The sequence below is a fragment of the Somniosus microcephalus genome, chromosome 23, assembly GCF_052327205.1.
Source record: "Somniosus microcephalus isolate GS21.2 chromosome 23, FLI_Smic_1.0, whole genome shotgun sequence".
Lineage (NCBI taxonomy): Eukaryota > Metazoa > Chordata > Chondrichthyes > Squaliformes > Somniosidae > Somniosus > Somniosus microcephalus.
The window spans coordinates 17,309,251-17,331,665 of NC_141009.1; the positions used below are offsets into that span (position 1 = coordinate 17,309,251).

General features: G+C 45.8%; 1 protein-coding gene across 7 annotated transcripts in view; it reads right to left on the reverse strand.

Moving 5' to 3' along the window:
• The window catches only part of LOC147101694 (rap guanine nucleotide exchange factor 1-like), a 196,453-nt gene extending 181,037 nt beyond the window's left edge, over positions 1-15,416 (reverse strand). For 3 of the 7 annotated variants that reach the window (XM_085965506.1, XM_085965507.1, XM_085965505.1), the window contains exon 1: positions 15,071-15,416. In XM_085965506.1, coding sequence (XP_085821632.1) covers positions 15,071-15,095 — 25 coding nt within the window. In that variant the 5' untranslated portion in view covers positions 15,096-15,416. The remainder of the gene's footprint in view (positions 1-15,070) is intronic. The other 4 variants (XM_085965509.1, XM_085965508.1, XM_085965511.1 and 1 more) reach the window with 2 other exon arrangements.
• Positions 15,417-22,415: the final 6,999 nt, after the last annotated feature.

A 22,415-nucleotide genomic window follows, 5' to 3' on the forward strand; every position in this document is an offset into this window, starting at 1 on the left:
GTATGGAACAATTTTTTTTTTAACTTCGCAGTAATGTAATTTCTGTATTTTATATACGAGAGAATTCTTCAATAACCTTTTCTATGAACAAAGTCAATGATCCTATTCTGAGCACTGTAAATGCTAATCTGTTTATCTGCTAGTGTCTGCTGGTGCAAAGATTGCACTCAAAGCAAAATTAATTTAGTTTTTGTCCAGCAGACATTGATACAGCAATTCTTAAAGGGACACCGCAAGCTGTTAATTTTAAAAAGGTGCGTATAAATTAGCATAGCAGAGGCAAATCTAGCAAAAAACAGAATTCTGGCTGGAAAGCCTAAATCAGACATTATGGACATATAAAAATACGAATAAAGAAACACTTAAAATTTGATAAGACTTGATCATAAAAATCTTTTCAAACTAACAGTGTTGAAGATTTTTTAAGTGTATATTGTGGAAAAATTAATTTGGCACCGAAAAAATATCAAGCTTACACACTTACTGAAGTTGCACAGTGTACATCTTCAATAATTTGGCCAATTTCAGCCCAACATATGCTATAATTGGATCCAGAGCAATGAGCCCAGAGATGATTGAAGTTCAAATGTGAAGGTTTCATTTTCGAGCACAAGCGGAATGCAGAACCCTTCATATGACTTTGCTGTAGCCATATGCAGTGTAATTAAATGCTTAATGCCACACTTCTAATTCTACACAATCCAATTTTAGAAATGGAATTTAATAGAAATGATATGCACACTACAACATAGAGAGTGTATGCAAGAGGAGTTTGGTCACCTCATGATAGAAACCAGGCAACAACGAGTGAAGGCAATTAAATTCCACCTGCTTTAGGTAACGGTTGTAAAGAACAATTTGACAAAGTAAATATACTGAAGCCATTAAAATAGCATATATTTAGATGGACTAATCTTCAGTTTTGTTGCGCTTGTTGGCGATTCTTCGTTCTGTTATGTGCACATTCCAGTCAGATGAGCTTTAGATTGGTCCCCGTGTGATTACAACAGCACCATGTAGTCGACTTCAATTTAATAATGAAATATATTCATATAAAGTGTAATCTTTAATCTATTAATGTTAGTACTTTGATTAATATCGTGTTAGAACCTAATCAAAACATTGTGCAGGCTCGTTTGTCTTGCAGTCCATACTGAATACATACAACCTCAAAAGTCATTGATAGTACATATTACTGTTTCTAAAGCAAGTGAATAAAGGATACACAATGAGATGTGGGAAGCCTATAATTCACAACAGTCACAGGTGAGATTATAGCTAAGGAACCATAGGATGATACGCATTTAATTTATATCAAAATATTTCAAATTAGAATGGAAATATTAAATTCAAACTATGCTGATGGGAGATTGCACATTGGTTCTGGTAGCATGGAGATGGAAAGAGAAGTTCACAGTGCTACCTTCTCATCCGCAGTGCGTTATCCATGAAATACCAAAAGAAAATCAAGATGGCAACATTATCCTGTGACATAATGGAACAGTCACTTCTCTCATCCATCACATCACTTAAGCACATCACCTGGCCCATCCCTGCCAACTCCTGTAACGAAACATTGGATTTCTCTCAAGGCAAACCTGATATCATGGAGAAGGCTTGGCCTGGATTCTGTGGTCGGCAAGCTAAGAGAGTGGGTATCTTGTGGGCAAGTACCACAAATTCACATCCTTCATGTATTTCAATGCTAGGTCTCTCGGCGAGATAACGGTGTAGAGCAGCTTCTGCAAGAGCAGAGCAACTCGGACAGCAACTTCCTGATTTCCGCGTATAACTGCACGTGTGGACGCTGGAAGTTGCTGTCCAATTTACTCCTTAGTAACGGCGAGCGCCATTAGCCTCACCGTCATTCTTCCTGCAAAATCCGGCCCATTGGTTAAAACTGCAGTCGTTAGGCTTGAGTGGAGGGAGAGAGAAAGAGGGGGAAGAACAAAAACAGTGTTGCATTGTGAGGATCATTTCTGCAACAGCACAATCCAAATAGACAAAAACTATTTACCACACATACACTGATTAATAGCCATTTGTCTAAATGGAAAAGTTATTTGTTTGTGTAACAATTGTACTATTCTGCAACATAAAATCAGGGTGTGGCTTTTTGTTTGGGCAGATTGTTGCATGATAAATCCACTTTTGCCGTTTATGTTGCTAAACTTTAAAGCATTAACCATTGTTAAACAAACTGCAACCTTATCTGCATTCTGGTACTTACAGTGTGAAAACAGTCTGTTTGTAAAGAACACACTTGCATTTATATAGCACCTTTCGCAACTCCAGGTCCTCCCAAGGCGCTACACAGCCAATGAAGTGCTTCTAAAGTGTAGTCACTGTTGTAACGTATGCAGACACAGCAGCCAATTTGTGCACTGCAAGGTCCCATGAACCTTAGTGATGTTGGTTGAGGGATAAATATCGGCTTGGATACTGGTAGAACTAGCCTGCTCTTCTTGGAAAAGTGCCGTGGGATCTTTTACATCCACCAGAAAGGGCAGACAGAAGCCTCTGTTTCATCTCATCCAAAAGACACCATCTTCCATAGTGCAGCACTCCCTCAGTATTGCACTGAAGTGCCAGCCCAGGTTGCGTGCTCAAGTCTGAGGTGCCACTTGAACCACAACCTTCTGACTCGAAAGACAAGAGTGCTACCACTGAACCAAGGCTGACGTGACACCTGCCTCATTTTATTGTATTTCTACTGTCTTGTTGACAGTGTCGTACCCATCCTAACCCTACCTCTTCAAAAACTGTCAATTTTCAGTCTAAAGAAGGACCCCACACAATGATTTTATATAGACCAAAAAATAGTCAAGTGGAATTTGAGATCGTCTTTAAAGCTGGATCCCTAACAGGAGGTGGACCTCATTAACAGCTTACATTGCACCGGAGAGTGCTATTTGGTTTCCATCAAATGACTCACCATAAGCAGGTTCACTCCTCCTAGACTTGCCTTACTTTGGGACTGACAGCAGGTGCTCTTAAAAATTGTACTTGTAAAGGAATACAGCAGAATGGAAATAATGCAACAAGCAGATGACCAACGGCAACCCTAAAACAACAACTGGCTACTCAGAATAGCCACAAAACCTGGAGACCTGGTGTCTTGTATAAACATCTCTCAATTTTGTCTAAATTGATGGTAAAGCACGACAAGTGCAGAAACTAGAAGAGGATAGCTGGAGAGAAAAAATACAATTCCCAGAATACAACTGATTACGATATTCAATCACCACACTGCAATACCTTTTAACACATTCACACTAAGAAGTCATAGCATAACATTCCTCTGGTAACTGAACACTTTGATGCAGTAACTATTTACTCCCTATTCACAAAGGCAACTTCCATTAAGAGACAGGAGGAAAGAGAGAAAAGAATAAGTGAGTCACAATAAATTAGGGCTGCAGCTCACTCTTGGTTCAAGGCTGAATTACTTTACACACACACACTCCCATTTTGACTCTGGTGATCTCTCCAGGTTAAGAAGTGAGAGTGTGTTCCAATACTGACCCCAGGAGGTCGGATTTTCCCTCCATCTCTGTGGGGCAGTCGCTGGCTTCTCCTCAGCACCTGTTCTAAACAGCACAGCTAATACTGGGCCTCATTACTGCTGCTGGCTCCCACCACACTGGGGGGTCTCACAGCCAATAACAACCCCAAAATAAACTGGCAGTGTTCACTAAAGCTAGCGGCTGGGAAGACCCATTTGTAACTAGAACATTAGAGCACTTAAGACTTTTGTAGCAAAGTGCACACGCAAAACTATGACAATACACTACCATCTTGACAAAAAGAGAGTAACTCAATGCACGCTTTATCTAGGTCGTTCTACAAAGCAACACTTCACTCAATGAACCACCCAGTTTAACTAGTTTTATGCCTTCAGGCTACTTGTTCTGTGTACCATGCATGTCAGTACAATATTTCTTCAATATTTTTTGAAGGGTTCGACCCGAAACGTCAACTCAAATTTCTCTCCACGGATGTTGCCTGACCTGCTGAGTTTTTCCAGCATTTTCTGTTGTTATTTCAATATTTCCACATTACTTGCAAGCAATACAACAGGAACCAAAGTTCAAAACATTAATGGCATAGTTTTACTGTTAAAGGAGAAATTTCACACAAATGCAGCGGTTAAGACACTCCCCTCTTTCATAGATGGCTGGAACTTAGAACAAACAATTCACGCTGTTGTAGATAGAATCATAGAAATTTACAGCACAGAAGGAGGCCATTCGGCCCATCGTGTCTGTGCCGGCCGACAAAGAGCTACCCAGCCTAATTCCACTTTCCAGCTCTTGGTCCGCAGCCCTGTAGGTTGCGGCACTTCAAGTGCATATCCAAGTACTTTTTAAATGCGATGAGGGTTTCTGCCTCTCCCACCCTGTCAGGCAGTGAGTTCCAGACCCCCACCACTCTCTGGGTGAAAAAAGTTCTCCTCAACTCCCCTCTGATCCTTCTACCAATTACTTTAAATCTATGCCCCTGGTTATTGACCTCGCTGCTAAGGAAAATAGGTCCTTCCTATCCACTCAGGCTCAGATACAATAAGACATTCACAAAAGATATTTTCCAAATGTGTATTTATAAATGGAATTAAGGAAGAATCTTATAACACTAGTATCAAACACCAACAGGAATGTCAGTAAGGGGATAAAAGGGTACCATGATATATAAAACCAATTATATCTTTACATCTAACATGTCAATCATCATACCCATGATAAAAAGGACAGGAAATTGCAACCAGGCATTTAAGTTGACAAATAATAAAAATTCCTAGTAGAAATAGCAGAATCTCACAACATCCTTACACTAAGAGTACTGTTCATTTACCCGTTTTAACATTCAATAAATCTGTCTAATTTATAGACAGAACTGCAGTGAGATAGATATTCCACTACCTCTTGAAGATGGGGAGATCATGTGATAGCACAGAATATGTTCCAGTGTACATCGACAAGAGGTCTCTGTTCAACCCCTGGATCTCTCTAGATATTGGGCAGGCAACGGCATTTGTAGGGGGCATTTATGGAGTGTCCAGTGATGCTGAACCCACTCCTCCTAACTGCTTCCTTGCCACATTAAAATTAAGCCTCATCGTACTGTTTCGAATTCTAACTGATTCTATGCCTGGACCCCAAAACTGTGCAATTCCTTACACCTCTCAGTTTTCCTCCTCCTATCGACAGGCTTTAGAAATCTGTTCCTGGCAATACTTCTGATTTACAGAGGCTTCTCTCTGGCTCTTCTCATGTGGTTGTGTCCTGCACTCTGGGGCCCAGGTTTCCCAATTTAGAAAAAACATTCCCACTGCACACAGCCACCAACCGACCTCCAATTTGCAGAAGAATTTTACATGTTTCTGTCTTTACAGTCAGAGGACTAGCCCTCATTCCAGCTCAGCAAGTCAGTATTGCAACAGAATCTATTTTTGGCCAAGACATACCCACGAATTTAACTCTGCTACGGGAATTTTCAAAGTAACTGCCAAGGACAGCATGTACATCAATAGTCCTGTTTATAGGAAGTAACGTCAACACTACAAAAAGCACTGGCAAGACCATATTTGGAGCCCTGTGTTGAGCTTTGATCATTGCATTTTTGTAAAAAGAGGCACTAGAAAGGGTTCAAACAATAGCGCTAATAATCGGTCGAGGTGTGCCTGGGCTAAGAATGGGATAAACTGGGAAGGGATCCTTTTCCTGATCGTTATACTATCACTTCTGCAGGAAGTACACATGCAAATATAGGCCAAGGAAGAATGGGACTTCAGCTAGAACCACACACTTGCTGTCTAGGCTCGTACATGATAAATGGTTATTTGGGTGAGGTACCATAAAACTATCGCCAACCACACCAATACCTTCAGAAGGGGAATGCGAAAATATAGAAAGTACACTAATGTTGGTCATTTTTGCCTCCCATTGGCTTATACCCCAATATACATCAAAATTAAGTTCAATATTTGAACATTTTTTCCCCTTCTTAAAGGCTAATCTTCACAAGCTCATCTAAGCAGGAGGGCAGAAAATGAAATACTGCTTCAGAATTAGCTGAACTGATGAACAATTAAAGTGTAGCAAGCTAGGTATGTCACCATCCATCCCCTGAGGGAGCATGTTCTATGCTTCACTATATCCTTCTCACAAATCAACTGAACTCGTGCTTCTGACTGTAGGCAGATTCCAGCGACAGGCAGTCTAAAGACAAAACCACAATCTTTTGCTGAGTAAGCTCGACACCTCCTACGCTATGTATTACACATCTTTAATTATATTCTCAATGAATCTATTTAAAATGGGATTTTCGCTGATGACTGTACAGTGTTCAGTTCCATTCGCAACTCATCAGATAATGAAGCAGTCCATGCCCGCATGCAGCAAGACCTGGACAACATTCAGGCCTGGGCTGATAAGTGGCAAGTGATAGTCAATGCCTGGCACTGTGTGGCATGACTATCTCCAACAAGAGAGAGCCTAACCACCGTCCCTTGACATTCAATGGCATTACCATTGCCGAATCCCCACCAACATCATCCTGGGGGTCACCATTGGCCAGAAACTTAACTGGACCAGCCGCATAAATACTGTGGCTGCATGAGCAGGTCAGAGGCTGGGTATTCTGTAGTAAGTGAATCACCTCCTGACTCCCCAAAGCCTTTCCACCATTTACAAGGCACAAGTCAGGAGTGCGATGGAATACTCTCCACTTGTCTGGATGAGTGCAGCGCCAAAGACACTCAAGAAGCTCAACACCATTCAGGACAAAGCAGCCCACTTGATTGGCACCCCATCCACCACCAGCGTACCGTGGCTGCAATGTGTCCCATCTACAAGATGCACAGCAGCAACTCGCCAAGGCTTCTCCGACAGCACCTCCAAAACCCGCGACCTCTACCGCCTAGAAGGACAAAGGCAGCAGGCGCATGGGAACACCATCACTTCCAAGTACCCCTCCACGTCACACACTATCCTGACTTGGAAATATATCGCCGTTCCTTCATCGACGCTGGGTCAAATCCCGGAACTACCTCCCCAACAGCACCCCCTCCCTTCACCACACGGACTGCAGCGGTTCAAGGCGGCGGCTCACTACCACCTTCTATTAGGGATGGGCAATAAATGCTGGCCTTGCCAGCAACGCCAACATCCCATAAACAAATAAAAAAAATTCATGGCGGAGTTTGGTTCCATGGGCAGAAGTAGCCTCCAGCACCACACCAAGCTGGGTTACCCTCACAAGTGAGCAGGGAAGTGTGTGACAGCAGGCAAGAATAGCCACCTATTGCCCTTTGAGGCTATTACCGCCAACCGTGATCCAGTCTTCACCGGACACCCACACATTCATATACTGTACTTCCAAGCAGGGATCACAGGATAGTTATCAGAAGCAAGCCGGCATTTTCTTGCTTCGACAATAGATAATGAAAGCAACTGGTCAGCATGCTTCAGCGTCACACAACATGGCAGCTTTATGCACTGAGGCCTGGGGGTGGGACTTTCTTTTCCAAAGTTAGATTGGGCAGTCACCAGGTGCCACGCTGGCCATTTGGTGGGTAGTAGCAGAGCAGATGAAGCAAATACCAGAGACATGGTCACTTGGTTAGCAAAAGATGCTGGACACCACTAGGGGAGGGGGGGGGTGAAGGGGAGGGGAAGAGGGCAGGTTGAAGGGAGGGCAGAAGAGAGACAAGAGCCTAAAGAAGTGCAAAAGTGAAATAAATCGAGAGGTGTAAGGAAGAAGTTAAAACGGTCAAACCATCTGAGCAACTTCACTTTTATATTGTACTTTGGAGTTGGGTAATTCATGAAAAGTATCCCCACATCCAGATTATGTGCAGTAAAGTGCGGCGACACAATAATTACTTCAGCCTCTTGTCAGAAGACAACAGACTAGATTACAGCAGAGCAGCTACACCTCAAACATCAGTCAACAGCAATCTCAACCGATCAACCAAGATTTTTTATATATCAGGGCAGGAACAGCTGAAAGAAACATTGACAGTAATTTTACCAAGGGACGGGTTCGTCTGTTGAAAACTCCTATATTTCACTAAACAGGGAGACATCCCCATCAGTCCTTGTTAGTGTCAAAACCGGACATTTGGATCTAGGCCAGTGTGGCAATCCTGTGCTGAAAAAAAGAGCACTGAAACTGTGGGGTGGTGAGAAATTAGGATGCTGAGGACATTCTGAAACATGAGGTACAAATTGGGAAGTTCAATAAAGTGGAAATTCTGAGTTATAGAAAGATGTGGAACTTCTGACAGCACCAACAGGAAACGAATAAGCAGATGAAGATTCTGGCAACTATGGGGTAAAGTTTAGCTGGAAAGTGACAGGAACAGAAACAATCGTGGTCTTGTTAACTTGAATTATTCAGCTGACTGCTAAGTGAAGAGGAGCATATACCAAAACAAGGAAGAGAGAATCGGAGCATTAACATTTACATTGTGAAGTAATAATGGGTCTTGGGAAGGAATGTTATTGGGTCAATTGCAAAACCAATTCAGCGATTCGAAGTCCTGCACGGTTTGCCAGTTTTGAACAGACTTCAATGATACCAGTTCTGGATCACCTCCACTGGTGGTTACATGACAAAATGCAGTACATTGGACCAGAAAACTAAAATTAGGTATCAGTCAATCCCTATTATAAAAGGAACGCTGAAAGAGATTCATTCAAAGTAACTTACTGATTTTGAATGTGGACGGGGAAACTTCTGGCAATTAACCGCTAAATGTAAATGATCAATGGTGACGTGAAATTAAGTTTGAAATGAGTTCAGCCCGATTTCCCGAGATGTTGCACATATCCCATACAATTTCTAAACTGAGGTCAGGTGTAAATTGGGTCTCCACGGTAAATTAATGTACAGTACCACTGCAGAACTTTCTGACTAATCGCAATTCTCTGTCTACCCGGTGAGCAACCTACACAGCATTGTTAATCACAGGACCCCTCAGTGACAGACGTATTAACCCAGTGTGATCCATCTGCCTGGCCTACCACTACCTAAAAGCTTCACATCCACTAAGCAAGCAGACACTGAACAGTAACAGTCCACACACACACACACACACACACACACACGATAATCTAGTTACAAAGTAGCTTGGTTCTTTGACAGTCTGCTAGCACGCCTTTTCGGCTGGCTCTATTGTAACATTTTAAATTTCACAGCCACTTGCCAGAATTCTATTTTTCTCCCAATTTGGCAGTTGCGAGCACAGCAGTATAGCTGTGTCCCCTCACACGTCTCTTAACCAGGCACCTGTTTCTGCAGTGAAACTAAAGCACAAGACAAATCTAAAATCAAAGCATGCATTCCCACCTTGGATTAACCCCGAACCTAAAGAACAAGACAAAAGTCTGTCAAAAAGATGCAACTAAAGAGCTTAAATTCATGGCTCCGATTAACCAGATGTTTATTCCTTGAAGATTTCTATTATGGTACAATACCATTTCACCAATGTACCAGTGTATGTATCAACTACTAAAGATTCAACTTTGTAAAGAATTACAACCAAGTCAGAAAAAAGAATTTCCCTAAAAATGCACAAATTGTCTCAGAACTCTAATTTGAAGTAATAAAAAGATAGAGTGATGGAGCAAAAGCAGGGCAGTTTTGGGTTGCTCCAACAAAGCGCAGACATAGACACGAGGGGCCGAATGTCCGCCATCTGAGCTGTAAACATCCATGGTTCTAGTCCCATACTGCCAGCTTCTGGCTCAGCATAAATCTGCAGCAGTCTCATTATTTGAGCCATTTCATAGTCAAAGGTTTACAAGGAACTACATACCTTATTTATATATGGAGTACAACACACCGTCCAGAGGGTACAGGTTTGGGGCATCTGGTCTCACTTCCTATGAGGGCAGCTGGTGTGACAGACACGACAGCAAGCCTATAACAAGCTCCACAGAGCTCACTGGGAAACTATCAGGTTCTGTGCAAATAGGAATGCACAGCTGCAGACTGCCAGCAGATTCATGGGTGTTTAAATTTTCTCCAAATTTGTCAATATTGCAAATTGATCAATCCAAGTATAATTAAAACAGAACATTCAGGTAACTTGGAACAGATTGTGAATACACTATAAAAATTCAGAAGCTAAAGAGCTGTGCTGCATTACAGAAAACATCTGCAGTATAAAACCAAATATGTCAAAATTTTTCTGTTCGTGTATTTACTGCTGTCTGACTTGTGACCAAATTGCAAAGTGCAGAACCAGGGGTTGAGAATGAATATAAGCAATGGCCAACAATCCTCAAAAGGGACAGGCTTTGAGCTACATCGCTGCAAATTTCAAAATACACGCCAAGGAACAAAATGACTGCAGTTTGAAAATTTTCAGTCAATGTTCTTGACACACTTGCTGTCAGATTCTAAAAGGTGGCACATTTTATAGGTTGGATAATGTATTTCCAGAAGAAATCTTTAACACAAGTTCTCAGACTGCTCAGCAGTTTGGGTAATTTTTCACATTCAGTAATTAATGTCTGCACGCTCACCCTGAGATCAGAGAGACCTCCAGCAACAAAGTACACTCGAAACCTAGTTTGCAATGAAATGTTATGCTCAGATCAGACTCGAACTACAATCAGGAGTGAATTATGCATTTCAAGATTATGGCACAGTTAGGCACTCTCTGTGTTAAGTGGAAATAAACTCAGGGAATAGCCAGAGCATAACGCCACCTTGTCGGTTGCCGATACAGAACTTTACAGCACAGGAGGAGGTCATTCAGCCCATTGTCTCTGTGCAGCTCTTTACTAGAGCAAACCAAATCTAATCCCGCTGCCCTGCCTTCTCCCCATAGCCTCTGCTGCAAAAATTTACCCAATTTTCCCTTAAAAGATACAATGGTCGCCGCCTCGACCAATCTTTTTGGCGAAACATTCGATGCTTGAACAACGCTCTGCATAAATAAATTGGCCCTCTCTCCTCACACTCAGTGCCAATTTTAAATTGATGAACCTTTGCCACATTCTCCCCAACCAGTGGTAATAGTCTTTTTCCCTATTTGCGATCAAGACTTCTATTAAATCTCCTTTTCACCACCTCTGCACCAGTGGAAAAAGATCCAGGATCTCAAATCTCTTCATAACTTTCCCATCGCTAGCGTCACCTTGGTGAATCTCTATACGTTCTACATGCCTTTAATGTCCTTTGTGTAATGGGCTACCCAAAAATGCGCACAGTAATTTAATTGTACACATTTATTGCTACTTCTTTACATTTTTATTTAATGGTTTTATCTATCTGCACTCTCACTTTTAGGACATTATGTATTTGGACTGCTAGATCTCCCTTCATCCACATCCTTCAGGGTCATTTCAGCGAGTGTACACTTCCATTCTTTGCTTACCTCCCAAAATGTATTAGCTCACATTTATCCACATTAAAATGCATTTTCCACCTATCTGCCCATTCTGCTAACCTGTGCCTTCCTGAAAACTTCTGCGATGTTCATCACTGCTTGGCAAACCCCTTCCCACTTTTAGGTCATCAGCAAATTTAAAGATCGTGCTCCCTATGCCCAATCCAAATCACCTACAAATACCAAGAACAAAAACGCCACCCAGCACTGACCCCTGGGGTCAAACCTTCCCCATTCCAAAAACACACACTTACCCTAATTCTTTGTTATCTGTTTGCCAGTCAACTTTCTATCCATGCTGCTACATTTCCTTTCATACCCTATACCTGAATTTTTCTTTAAAAAAGAAACGTTAGCAGCCAAAATAATAGATAACTAATTTACATCTGTTGCAGACACTGGAATTTTTTTTTTTTTTTTTTATAAATCTACCAATTCTGGGGCCAAATTCAATGCCCCTCTCTTTTCTCTCCCCACCCTACAACCCACCGCCCCTGCCCCTCCCCCACCCCCCACAAAAAAAAGCAAAAATAAAAAGCTCAATTTTAATTGCTGCCTTTATGCTTGGGTAAATTTTATTTCCATGCTTAGCTGGGGTGTGTCTTCCATTTAAGACTGCAATGCACAATTTTACGACAAGACAAGAAGAAAATAAATCAATGCTTTACACTGAACAAATTCAAACAGACAGAAGACCGCAGCTTGTTCATTTACAGGATTTCAACAGGCCACTGAAACCCCAGGAAAGCAAAATACACCAACTCTCACTGAAAGCGAGGAATCTGAAACATTCTCATACCAGTAAAAAAAAGTCACAACCATACAGCCAATTTAGAGAATCAGACCATCAAAACTATAGAAAGACTGTTTTCATTTTTAAGAAGTCAGAAGAAAAAATCTGTACGTATTTCAAATCATCCCCCACACCCCCGTATCAATATAAAACAACATGGTAATGGATTGAAATCAGTTCTACATTCCAATATAAATCAGTTCTGGGACACAGTCTTTTTTTAAGCTGTTACATTCACTTAAATGGAACCTTTTGACGAAATGGAATGGTCACACTACCTTCAGTAGTCTCAGCGACCGCATTTTACAAACCACTTAATTATAGTGGTTCTCAATTTAACTTGGAATAATTATGTAAAACCATATGCAAAATTTGAACTACCTAACCGCAGCGATCTGCTTCTGGAACATTATAAATAGATCAATACTGTATAATCATAGCGTTGCTCAGCACCCTCACCATTATTTGAAACAGGCTACAGCACAAGACGTGGAACATGCAATTCTTAAATCTTCCACTCGCCCACCAAAACAAGAATCATTCTACTGATCATGTCCTGACCTACCTACCCCGTAACCAGTTCGTACAACAGCAACTTGGCATTCAATACTGGTTTACAGGATATGCTCAAACATGTAGTAGCCAAACTCCTAATTTAGTTTATGAATGTAGATAATTGAAGTCCACTCTATTGATAATGTTTCCGCCCCTCCAAAACAGCTGTATTTCATTCTCTTCACTCCCTCCACCCCCACCCCAAGTAAATACAGCTTGTTTTAAGCATCTATCTTTTCTGTAGATATACTGATGAATGAAGGAATAAGTTGCAAAAAAAGTGTCAGTCACAACAGTCCAAGTGGCCTCCTTCAGTGCTGTATCGTTCTATGGTTCAACCAGGTGAAGAATTCAACTGAAACGGGGGTCACTGACCTCACCCTGAATCAGGGGTCACAGAACCCTCTTCCCACACAGAAAGTAGGACTGCTGCACTTCAAATATGGTAGTGTACAAATAGCACAAGACATTACAACATCTCCTACATTACAACAGCGACTACACTTCAAAAAGTACTTCATTGGCTGTAAAGCGCTTTGGGATGTCCAGTGGTCGTGAAAGGCGCTGTATTAAAGCAAGTCTTTCTTTCTTTTCAGGACACCAATGCATCAACACTCAGTGCAGTGCCACAAAGTCTCAGGGTGGAAGTTTGGATCCAGTTTCCCATGCAGCATTATCCTAATCTCAGCAGTGCCGTCTGCAGGGTGGGAAAGCCAAGTATGTACCCACAGCCAGGGAGGGTGAGCGTGAAGAGCCAGGGAGTATCTCCCCGCTCCTACCCACAGCCGGGGAGGGTAAAGGTACAGGGCCGGGGAGGGTAAAGGTACAGGGCCGGGGAGGGTAAAGGTACAGGGCCGGGGAGGGTAAAGGTACAGGGCCGGGGAGGGTAAAGGTACAGGGCCGGGGAGGGTAAAGGTACAGGGCCGGGGAGGGTAAAGGTACAGGGCCGGGGAGGGTAAAGGTACAGGGCCGGGGAGGGTAAAGGTACAGGGCCGGGGAGGGTAAAGGTACAGGGCCGGGGAGGGTAAAGGTACAGGGCCGGGGAGGGTAAAGGTACAGGGCCGGGGAAGGTAAAGGTACAGGGCCGGGGAAGGTAAAGGTACAGGGCCGGGGAAGGTAAAGGTACAGGGCCGGGGAAGGTAAAGGTACAGGGCCGGGGAAGGTAAAGGTACAGGGCCGGGGAAGGTAAAGGTACAGGGCCGGGGAAGGTCTCCTCCCCTCCCCACCCAGCCCAACCACAGCCAAGGAGGGCAATGGTGAAGAGCCAGGAGGGGGGAGGTGTCTGCCCCCTCCTACCTACAGCCAGGGAGGGTAAAGGTAGAGCCAGGGGGAGGGAGGGTAAAGGTAGAGCCAGGGGGAGGGGGGGGAAAAAAGAGTCTCCCCCTCCTACCCACAGGGAGGGTGAAGAGCCATAGGGAGTCTCCCCCTTCTACCCACAGGGAGGATGAAGAGCCATAGGGAGTCTCCCCCTTCTACCCACAGGGAGGGTGAAAGTGAAGAGCCATAGGGAGCCGGGGTGGGGTGGGTGACGAGGGGGGGGGTGAAGAGCCCGGGGGTGGGTGGGGGGGTGGGTGAAGAGCCCGGGGGTGGGGGGGGGGGGTGGGTGAAGAGCCCGGGGGTGGGGTGGGGGGTGGGTGAAGAGCCCGGGGGGGGGGGGGGGGGGGGTGGAAGAGCCCGGGGGGGGGGGGGGGGGGGGAAAAGAGCCCGGGGGTGGGGGGGGGGGGGGGAAAGAGAGCCCGGGGCGGGGGGGGGGGAAAGAGAGCCCGGGGTGGGGGGGGGGGGGGGAAGAGAGCCATGGGGGGGGGGGGGGGGGGGAAAGAGAGCCCGGGGTGGGGGGGGGGGGGGGGGGAGAAGAGCCCCGGGGGGGGGTCTCTCTCTGTCTTTCCCCACCTCCTCTCCTGCGCCTCCTGGCGATGGCTCAGGTTTTTGGGCCTGTCCGGGGGGGCGGGGGGGCGGCGGCGTGTAAAAAATAGTGAAGCCGATTAAATAAATACGCTGAATGACTCGGGCTGCTCCCTCGCAGTCTCTTTAAAATCAACAGCACCTTCCCGTTAGTTACACACCCGACTGTTCCCCGTGCCAAATACTGTTTTTTGTCGACTTGCTCTTTAAAAGGAGGGGAGGAAACGTTGACAAATTACAGTTCGTTGTATTTTCCACTTCTCACGTAAAATCAATAAATTCAATGCGCCAGTGAAGAGAATGGAAAGCCAAATGGCCGCGGCCTAGCCAGCTGCAAAAAGCCTCGGGTTTTCCCAGCGGGGGAGGAGGGCGGCCGGCGGCTCGGTGACCTTCACTCCTCCGCCGCATTATTCACCCACCTGATTTCTCCAGCTTCCCGGACATTTCCTGACTCCGGCCCGCGGTTTTCTCTCCCCAGCCCCCTGTCCTCCTGATGTGGAGAAATGCCGGTCACTCGGTATCCATGGTGGCCGCTACCGCCGCGGCCCCCCTCCTTGGCTCGGCCGTTGCCCCTGGCTGCGTGTCTCCGCGGTGACTCAGTCTCTCTCTGTGGGTGTGTGAATCTCTCTCACTGATCCTCGGGCCGCCGGAGCCGCGCACCCACAGCCAGCCCAGCCAGCTAGCGAGCGAGCCGCCAGAGCCCGCCCAAACCAGCGCCGCCTCGCCGCCGGAGGCTAGAATTACCTCGATGTTACTCAACTTGGAAAGGACCTGGGAGACAGACAGACAGTGGTCCTCTTTTGGTTAGAACCACTTAACTGTAAATTAAAATACAACTTCAAAATAAAACTTAACAAATCAAATTAAAATTACATTGCCCGGGTCGCCTTATCTGTGGAAGGATGTTCTTGCCATGGAGGGAGTGCAGCGAAGATTCACCAGACTGATACCTGGGATGGCAGGAATGACGTATGAGGAGAGATTGGGTCGATTGGGCTTATACTCGCTGGAGTTTAGAAGAATGAGAGGGGATCTCATTGAAACTTATAAAATTCTAACAGGACTAGACAGACTAGATGCAGGAAGGATGTTCCCGGTGGCGTCCAGAACCAGGGGTCACTGTCTAAAGATAAGGGGTAAGCCATTTAGGACAGAGATGAGGAGGAATTTCTTCACCCAGAGAGTGGTGAACCTGTGGAATTCTCTACCAAAGAAGGAAGTTGAGGCCAATTCATTAAATATATTCAAAAGAGAGTTAGATATATTTCTTAAGGCTAAAGGGATCAAGGGATGTGGGGAGAAGGCAGGTACTGAGTTTGGATGATCAGCCATGATTTCATTGAATGGCGGAGTAGGCTCGATGGGCCGAATCGCCTACTCCTGCTCCTATCTTCTATGTTTCTATGTGACGATGCACTCCAGTCCCCACGGCGCCCACCAGTCTCGGAAGGCCTCAAGCGTGCCGGCGGACACCGCGTGCTCCATCTCCAGGGCCACCCGGGCGCGAACATGGCCGCAGAAGAGAGGCAGGCAATCGGGCCGGATGACCCCCTCAAATGCCCGCTGCCTGGACCTGTTAATGGCCACTTTGGCCAAGCCCAGGAGCAGTCCTACAAGGAGGTCCTCAGACCTGCCCGCTCCCGTCCGCACCGGGTGACCGAAGATCAGGAGCATGGGACTGAAGTGCAAACAAAAATCGAGGAGCAGCCCCTTCAAATAATGGAACAGGGGCTGCAACCTCACACATTGAATATAAACATGGAACACGGACTCCTCTAGGCCGCAAAAAAGGCAGGCGGCCTGGGAGTCTGTGAACCTACTTAACATTTTATTGCACGGGTGGGAGGCAGTGGTATTCCCCAAGGGTCACCGCTTTTTTTGAGATTATATATATATATACTAGCTGGGGAGCCCCGCGTCGCGAGGGCAATTTTGGGGCGCTTAGTCTCCCTGCCCCTGTGTGTCCCCCCTCTCCCTGTCATGTCCTCTCCCTGTCCTATCCCTCCCTCCCCTCCCCTCCCCTCCTCTCCCTCCCCTCCCCTCCCCTCCCTCCCTCCCGTCCCCTGTCTCCCTCCCTCCCTCCCCTCGCCCACCCCCACTCCCCCCTCCCCTCCCCCCCCCCACTGCCCCGCTCCCCTCTGTCCCTCTCTCCGGCCCCTCCCCCTGCCTAGCGCCTGAGGTCCGGTGCCGTTGCGATAGCGGCTGATGGACGGCCGCTGCGGGCGGGCGGGCGGCGCATGCGCGGTCAGTGCGGGCCGCGCATACGTGGTCAGTGCGGGCGGCGCGAGCCCCCCGCGATTTCCCGAGGCTCGCCCCCCCCCGCGATTTCCCGAGGCTCTCCCCCCGCCCCCCCCCCGCGATTTCCCGAGGCTCTCCCCCTCGCGATTTCCCGAGGCTCTCCCCCCCCCTGCGATTTCCCGAGGCTCTCCCCCCCCCGCGATTTCCCGAGGCTCTCCCCCCCCCGCGATTTCCCGAGGCTCTCCCCCCCCCACGATTTCCCGAGGCTCTCCCCCCCCGCGATTTCCCGAGGCTCTCCCCCCCCCCGCGATTTCCCGAGGCTCTCCCCCCCCCATTAAATTGTTATTTAATTCCCTAACACATCATTAAAATATTTACCTTAGTTCCCTAACACACAGAAAGTGTGGGGGAAAGAATTCTGAAAAATCAAGATGGCGGCCACTCACCTCGGTTCAGAAGGATAAGGCCCGCCCACACACGCACCGATTGGTCAACCGGTCAGGTCACCGAAGCGTAGGATTGGTCAATCGTCGAGTCACTCGACACTCAACTGTAGGAAGGAACCCGCCGTCCAATTGGTCGACCTCGACGTCACACGGTCGCTAATGAGATGCTAATGAGCGGAAGGCTGAACGTTTTTCGGATACCGCGGGCGGGATTTTTGCACGGCCGAAACGTAAATACGCCTATGACCGGTCCGGAATCGCAAGCTTTCTTTTGAGGCGACGCGCGCGTCGGTACGCTCTGTAACTTTCAAACGTATAGAGAACGGACAGACAGACAGACATCGGGACAGACAGACATCGGGACAGACAGACAGACATCGGGACAGACAGACATCGGGGCAGACAGAAGAGCCGCTTTATATATATAGATAAATGACTTGGACATTGCAATACAGAGTAGAATTTCTAAATTTGCCGATCACACCACAGCTTAGGGGGGGTGGCAAACAGTGAGGATAAAAAGAAAGATTTGCATTTATATCACGCCTTTCACGACCACCAGACATCTCAAAGCACTTTACAGCCAATTAAGTACTTTTGAAGTGGAGTCACTGTTGCAATGTGGGAAAGGCAGCAGCCAATTTGCGCTCCCACAAACAGCAACGTGATAATGACCAGATAATCTGTTTCCGTTAGGTTGGTTGAGGGATAATTCCCCTGCTCTTCTTCGAAATAGTGCCATGGGATCTTTTACGTCCACCTGAAAGAGCAGACAGGGCCTCGGTTTAACATCTCATCCAAAAGACAGCACCTCCAACAGTACAGCACTCCCTCAGCATTGTACTGTATTGTACTAGAGTGTCAGCCTAGCTACAACCTTCTGACTCTGAGGCGAGTGTGCTACCAACTGAGCCATGGCTGACACTGGTTGATACCAATCAACTGCAACAGGACATAGAACGGCTAGCAGAATGGGCAGACAAGTGGCAGATGGAATTTAATAGAGAGAAGTGTGAGGCGATGCATTTTGGCAAAAGGAACAGGGTAATATACACTTAATGGCACAGTTTTAAAGACTGTGCAGGGACAGAGGGACCTGGGAGTTAATGTGCATAGGTCCCTGAAGGTGGCAGGACATATCGAGAGAGGGGTTAGCAAAGCATATGGGATCTTGGGCTTCATAAATAGAGGTATTGAGTACAAAAGTAGAGAAGTTATGCTGAACCGTTATAAAGCGCTGCTTGGGCCACAACTGGAGTATTGCGTCCAGTTCTGGTCACCACACTTTAGGAAGGATGTGAAGGCCCTTAAGAGGGTGCAGAAGAGATTTATCAGAATGGTTCTGGGGATGGGGCTGGATTTGTTTTCATTAGAGCAAAGGAGGTTGAGGGATGATAAAGGTGCACAAGATTATGACGGGTTTGGATAGGTTAGACAGGGAAAGGCTGCTCCCACTAGTTAATGGTACAAGGATTAGGGGACACAGATTTAAGATTTTGGGCAAGAGATACAGGAGGCTGTGAGGAAAAACTTTTTTATGCAGCAAGAATTCGCTGCCGACAGAAGTGGTGGAAGCGGAAACACTCAATGTTTTCAAGGGGAGACTAGGTAGGCACTTAGAAACATAGAAAAATAGGAGTAGGAGTAGGCCATTCGGCCCTTTGAGCCTGCGCCGCCATTCAATATGATCATTGCTGATCCTCTATCTCAATACCATATTCCCGCTCTACCATACCCCTTGATGCCTTTTGTGTCTAGAAATCGATCTATCTCCTTCTTAAATATATTCAGTGACTTGGCCTCCACAGCCTTCTGTGGTAGAGAATTCCACAGGTTCACCACCCTCTGAGTGAAGAAATTTCTCCTCATCTCAGTCCTAAATGTCCAACCCCATATCCTGAGACTGTGACCCCTCATTCTCGACCCCACAGCCAGGGGAAACATCCTCCCTGCATCCAGTCTGTCTAGATCTGTCAGAAGTTTATACGTTTCAATGAGATCCCCTCTCATTCTTCTAAACTCTAGTGAATACAGGCCTAGTTGACCCAACCTCTCCTCATATGACAATCCTGCCATCCCAGGAATCAGTCTGGTGAACCTTCGCTGCACTCCCTCTATGGCAAGTATATCCTTTCTTAGGTAAGGAGACTAAAACTGCACACACTACTCCAGGTGTGGTCTCAACAAGGCCCTTGAGGGAAATAAACTTGCAGGGCTATGGGGATAGAGCGGGGAATGGGACTGACTGGATTGCTCTACAGAGAGCTGGCACGGACTCAATGGGCTGAATGGCCTTTTTCTGTGCCGTATGACTCTATCACTCTATGACGTGAAGGCCTGAGAGAGAGAGAGAGGGTGCAGATGAGATTCACCAGAATGGTTCCAGGGATGAAAAGAAAGTTGTGGGTTCAAGTCCCACTCCAGGGACTTGAGCACATAAATCTAAGCTGCCACTCCCAGTGCAGTGCTGAGGGAGTGCTGCACTGTTGGAGATGCCGTCTTTCGGAGGAGACGTTAAACCGAGGCCCTGTCTGCTGTCCCTCAAGTGGATGTAAAAGATCCCATGGCCACTATTTCGAAAAAAGAAAATAAAGACTTGCATTTATATAGCGCCTTTCACGACCACTGGACCTCCCAAAGCGCTTTACAGCCAATGAAGCACTTTTTGGAGTGTAGTCACTATTGGTAATGTAGGAAACGTGGCAGCCAATTTGCACACAGCCAGCTCTCACAATGTGATAATGACCAGAGAATCTGTTTTTGTGATATTGATTGAGGGATAAATATTGGCCAGGACACCAGGAATAACGCCCCTGCTCTTCTTCGGAAATAGTGCCATGGGATCTTTTACATCCACCTGAGAGAGCAGATGGGATCTCGTTTTAACGGCTCATCCGAAAGATGAAAATGTAGGTAATCTGATATCAAACGAGCAATAATGAGAATGCACAGCGGGTCACTCAGAATTTGAATGAAGAAGAACAATGGTTCGGAATTTGCTGGAGCAGGGCATTTCACGGCGTGCCCGGTTAGTTGGACTTTTCCCTGCACCCTTTAGCTCAATTTTTTGTTTGCCCTGCAAGTTGCTGGAAGTGCGAGCTGATAATGGCGGGGCGAGGGCAACAGGCCATCTGGGACTTTGATGCATGACGAGACCAACAGTGCACCTCCTTAACCAATGAAATTTAAGGATTGAGATATAAATAAAGGAAGGACTAAGAAGGAGGGTGAATTACAGTCAAATCAGATACAGAAAGAGAAATAAAGAGAGGGAAAGAAAGAATGGATTAAGAGTGAGCGAAAAAAAGAGACAGAAAGAAAAATAAGAAACATTTTTAAATGTCAAATTTGACATTTTTAAATCTCCAACAACAATTCACTACCTAAAGGAATGATACTTTTAATTATTCACTTTCTAGGCCAGAGAGGTTGGTTGGCAGTCATTAACAATTATCATGTCGATAAAAGGGTACTTACGTTGTTAATTACTAGGCTCAACTTTCGGTGGTGAGTTTAATGGGCAATTAATATGCTAATATAGCCATTTCATGAAACTCATGGGCGGTTAAGGGCAAGATGCTAGTTTTTGCTAAGCAAATTGTTCAGCAACTCGTGGCGATTCGCAATTCACTGGGTTTCTCTTCCTCGCCACAAGTTGCTGGCTGATTTGCACATTAACAATGGCGTGCGTCGTTCAGACACCGTTATTTTTTCAGCAAACTCCGACCCAATGTCTCAGTTGGGACCTTTCATCTGAACAAAGGGGTAAAAAGTGGTAAACACGAGTAGAGTAAAACTTACAAAGCACTTTGGATGCAAGCAGCTTATCCAATAAACGACAACTAGATATTCTCAAATCAGACTGAACAAATAAACCAACACGAAAAATAAGTATTATTTTTGATAATTACAGCACAGTAAATGAAACACACACAAAAAAAGATCACCAGTACTTACAGACACTTGCATCTGTTGTCTCCTCTGCAGTGTGTAGCCAAATTCAGTGCAGTTATACTACCGGTCAAAGACTGGCATGTACTCAGTGACATTAGGGCAGGACACCCAAGTTGTACTGCTGGCTCTATATCTTTCTCTGAGCTCAGTATATGCATTCACAGATGCACAGAGCTGGCATCCAGATTCTGGTTACGTTTTAATTCCGAAGCATCCGGGAAGGCGCAGAACACCTCGAGTCTCTTCGCCGGGAGCAAGCGGAGGCCAAGCGCAGGCAGCGCAAGGAGCGCACATCAACCCAAGCACCCCACCCACCCGCCCCTTCAACCACCGTCTGCCCCACCTGTGACAGAGACTGTAGGTCCTGCATTGGACTAATCAGTCACCCGAGAACTCATTTTTAATGTGGAAGCAAGTCATCCTCGGTTCCGAGGGACTGCCTAAGAAGAAGGAAGACATTTTAATTTGCATGCAAACAAAGTGTTGAAAGGACAGTCAGCTCCAGGCTTACATTATAATTTAAAAAAAATAAAAGTTAAGATGTTCCTCGGCTGGAACTGGACTGATGGGAGATTTTTAAGAGTATCTTTTTAATTGAGAAACCATACCAAAGTCCAAAGTGCAGGTACCACTAAGCTTTAAAGGAATAAAAGAGAAGACAGGGTAAATCAAATTTGATCAACATCAAGCTGGAATTATAATAGCCTCAGAATGTAGAACAATGGGAAATACCGAGGGATGTAAAGAATTCCACATTTTAAGGTCCTAGGAAAGAATGAATTAGAATAAGAGATTGTGTGATGAGTTTTGGTTTCAATAGTGAGGATCAACAACAACAACAACTTATATTTATATAGCGCATTTAATGTAATAAAACGTCCCAAGGCGCTTCACAGGAGTGGTATCAAAAAAAAACTAAATTTGACACCGAGCCATATAAGGAGATGTTAGGGCAGATGACTAAAAGCTTGGTCGAAGAGGTAGGTTTTAAGGAGCGTCTTAAAGGAGGGAAGAGAATTGGAGAAGTGGAGAGATTTAGGGAGGGAATTCCAGAGATTAGGACCGAGGCAGCTGAAGGCACAGTCGCCAATGATGGAGCGATTAAAATCGGGGATGTTCAAAAGCC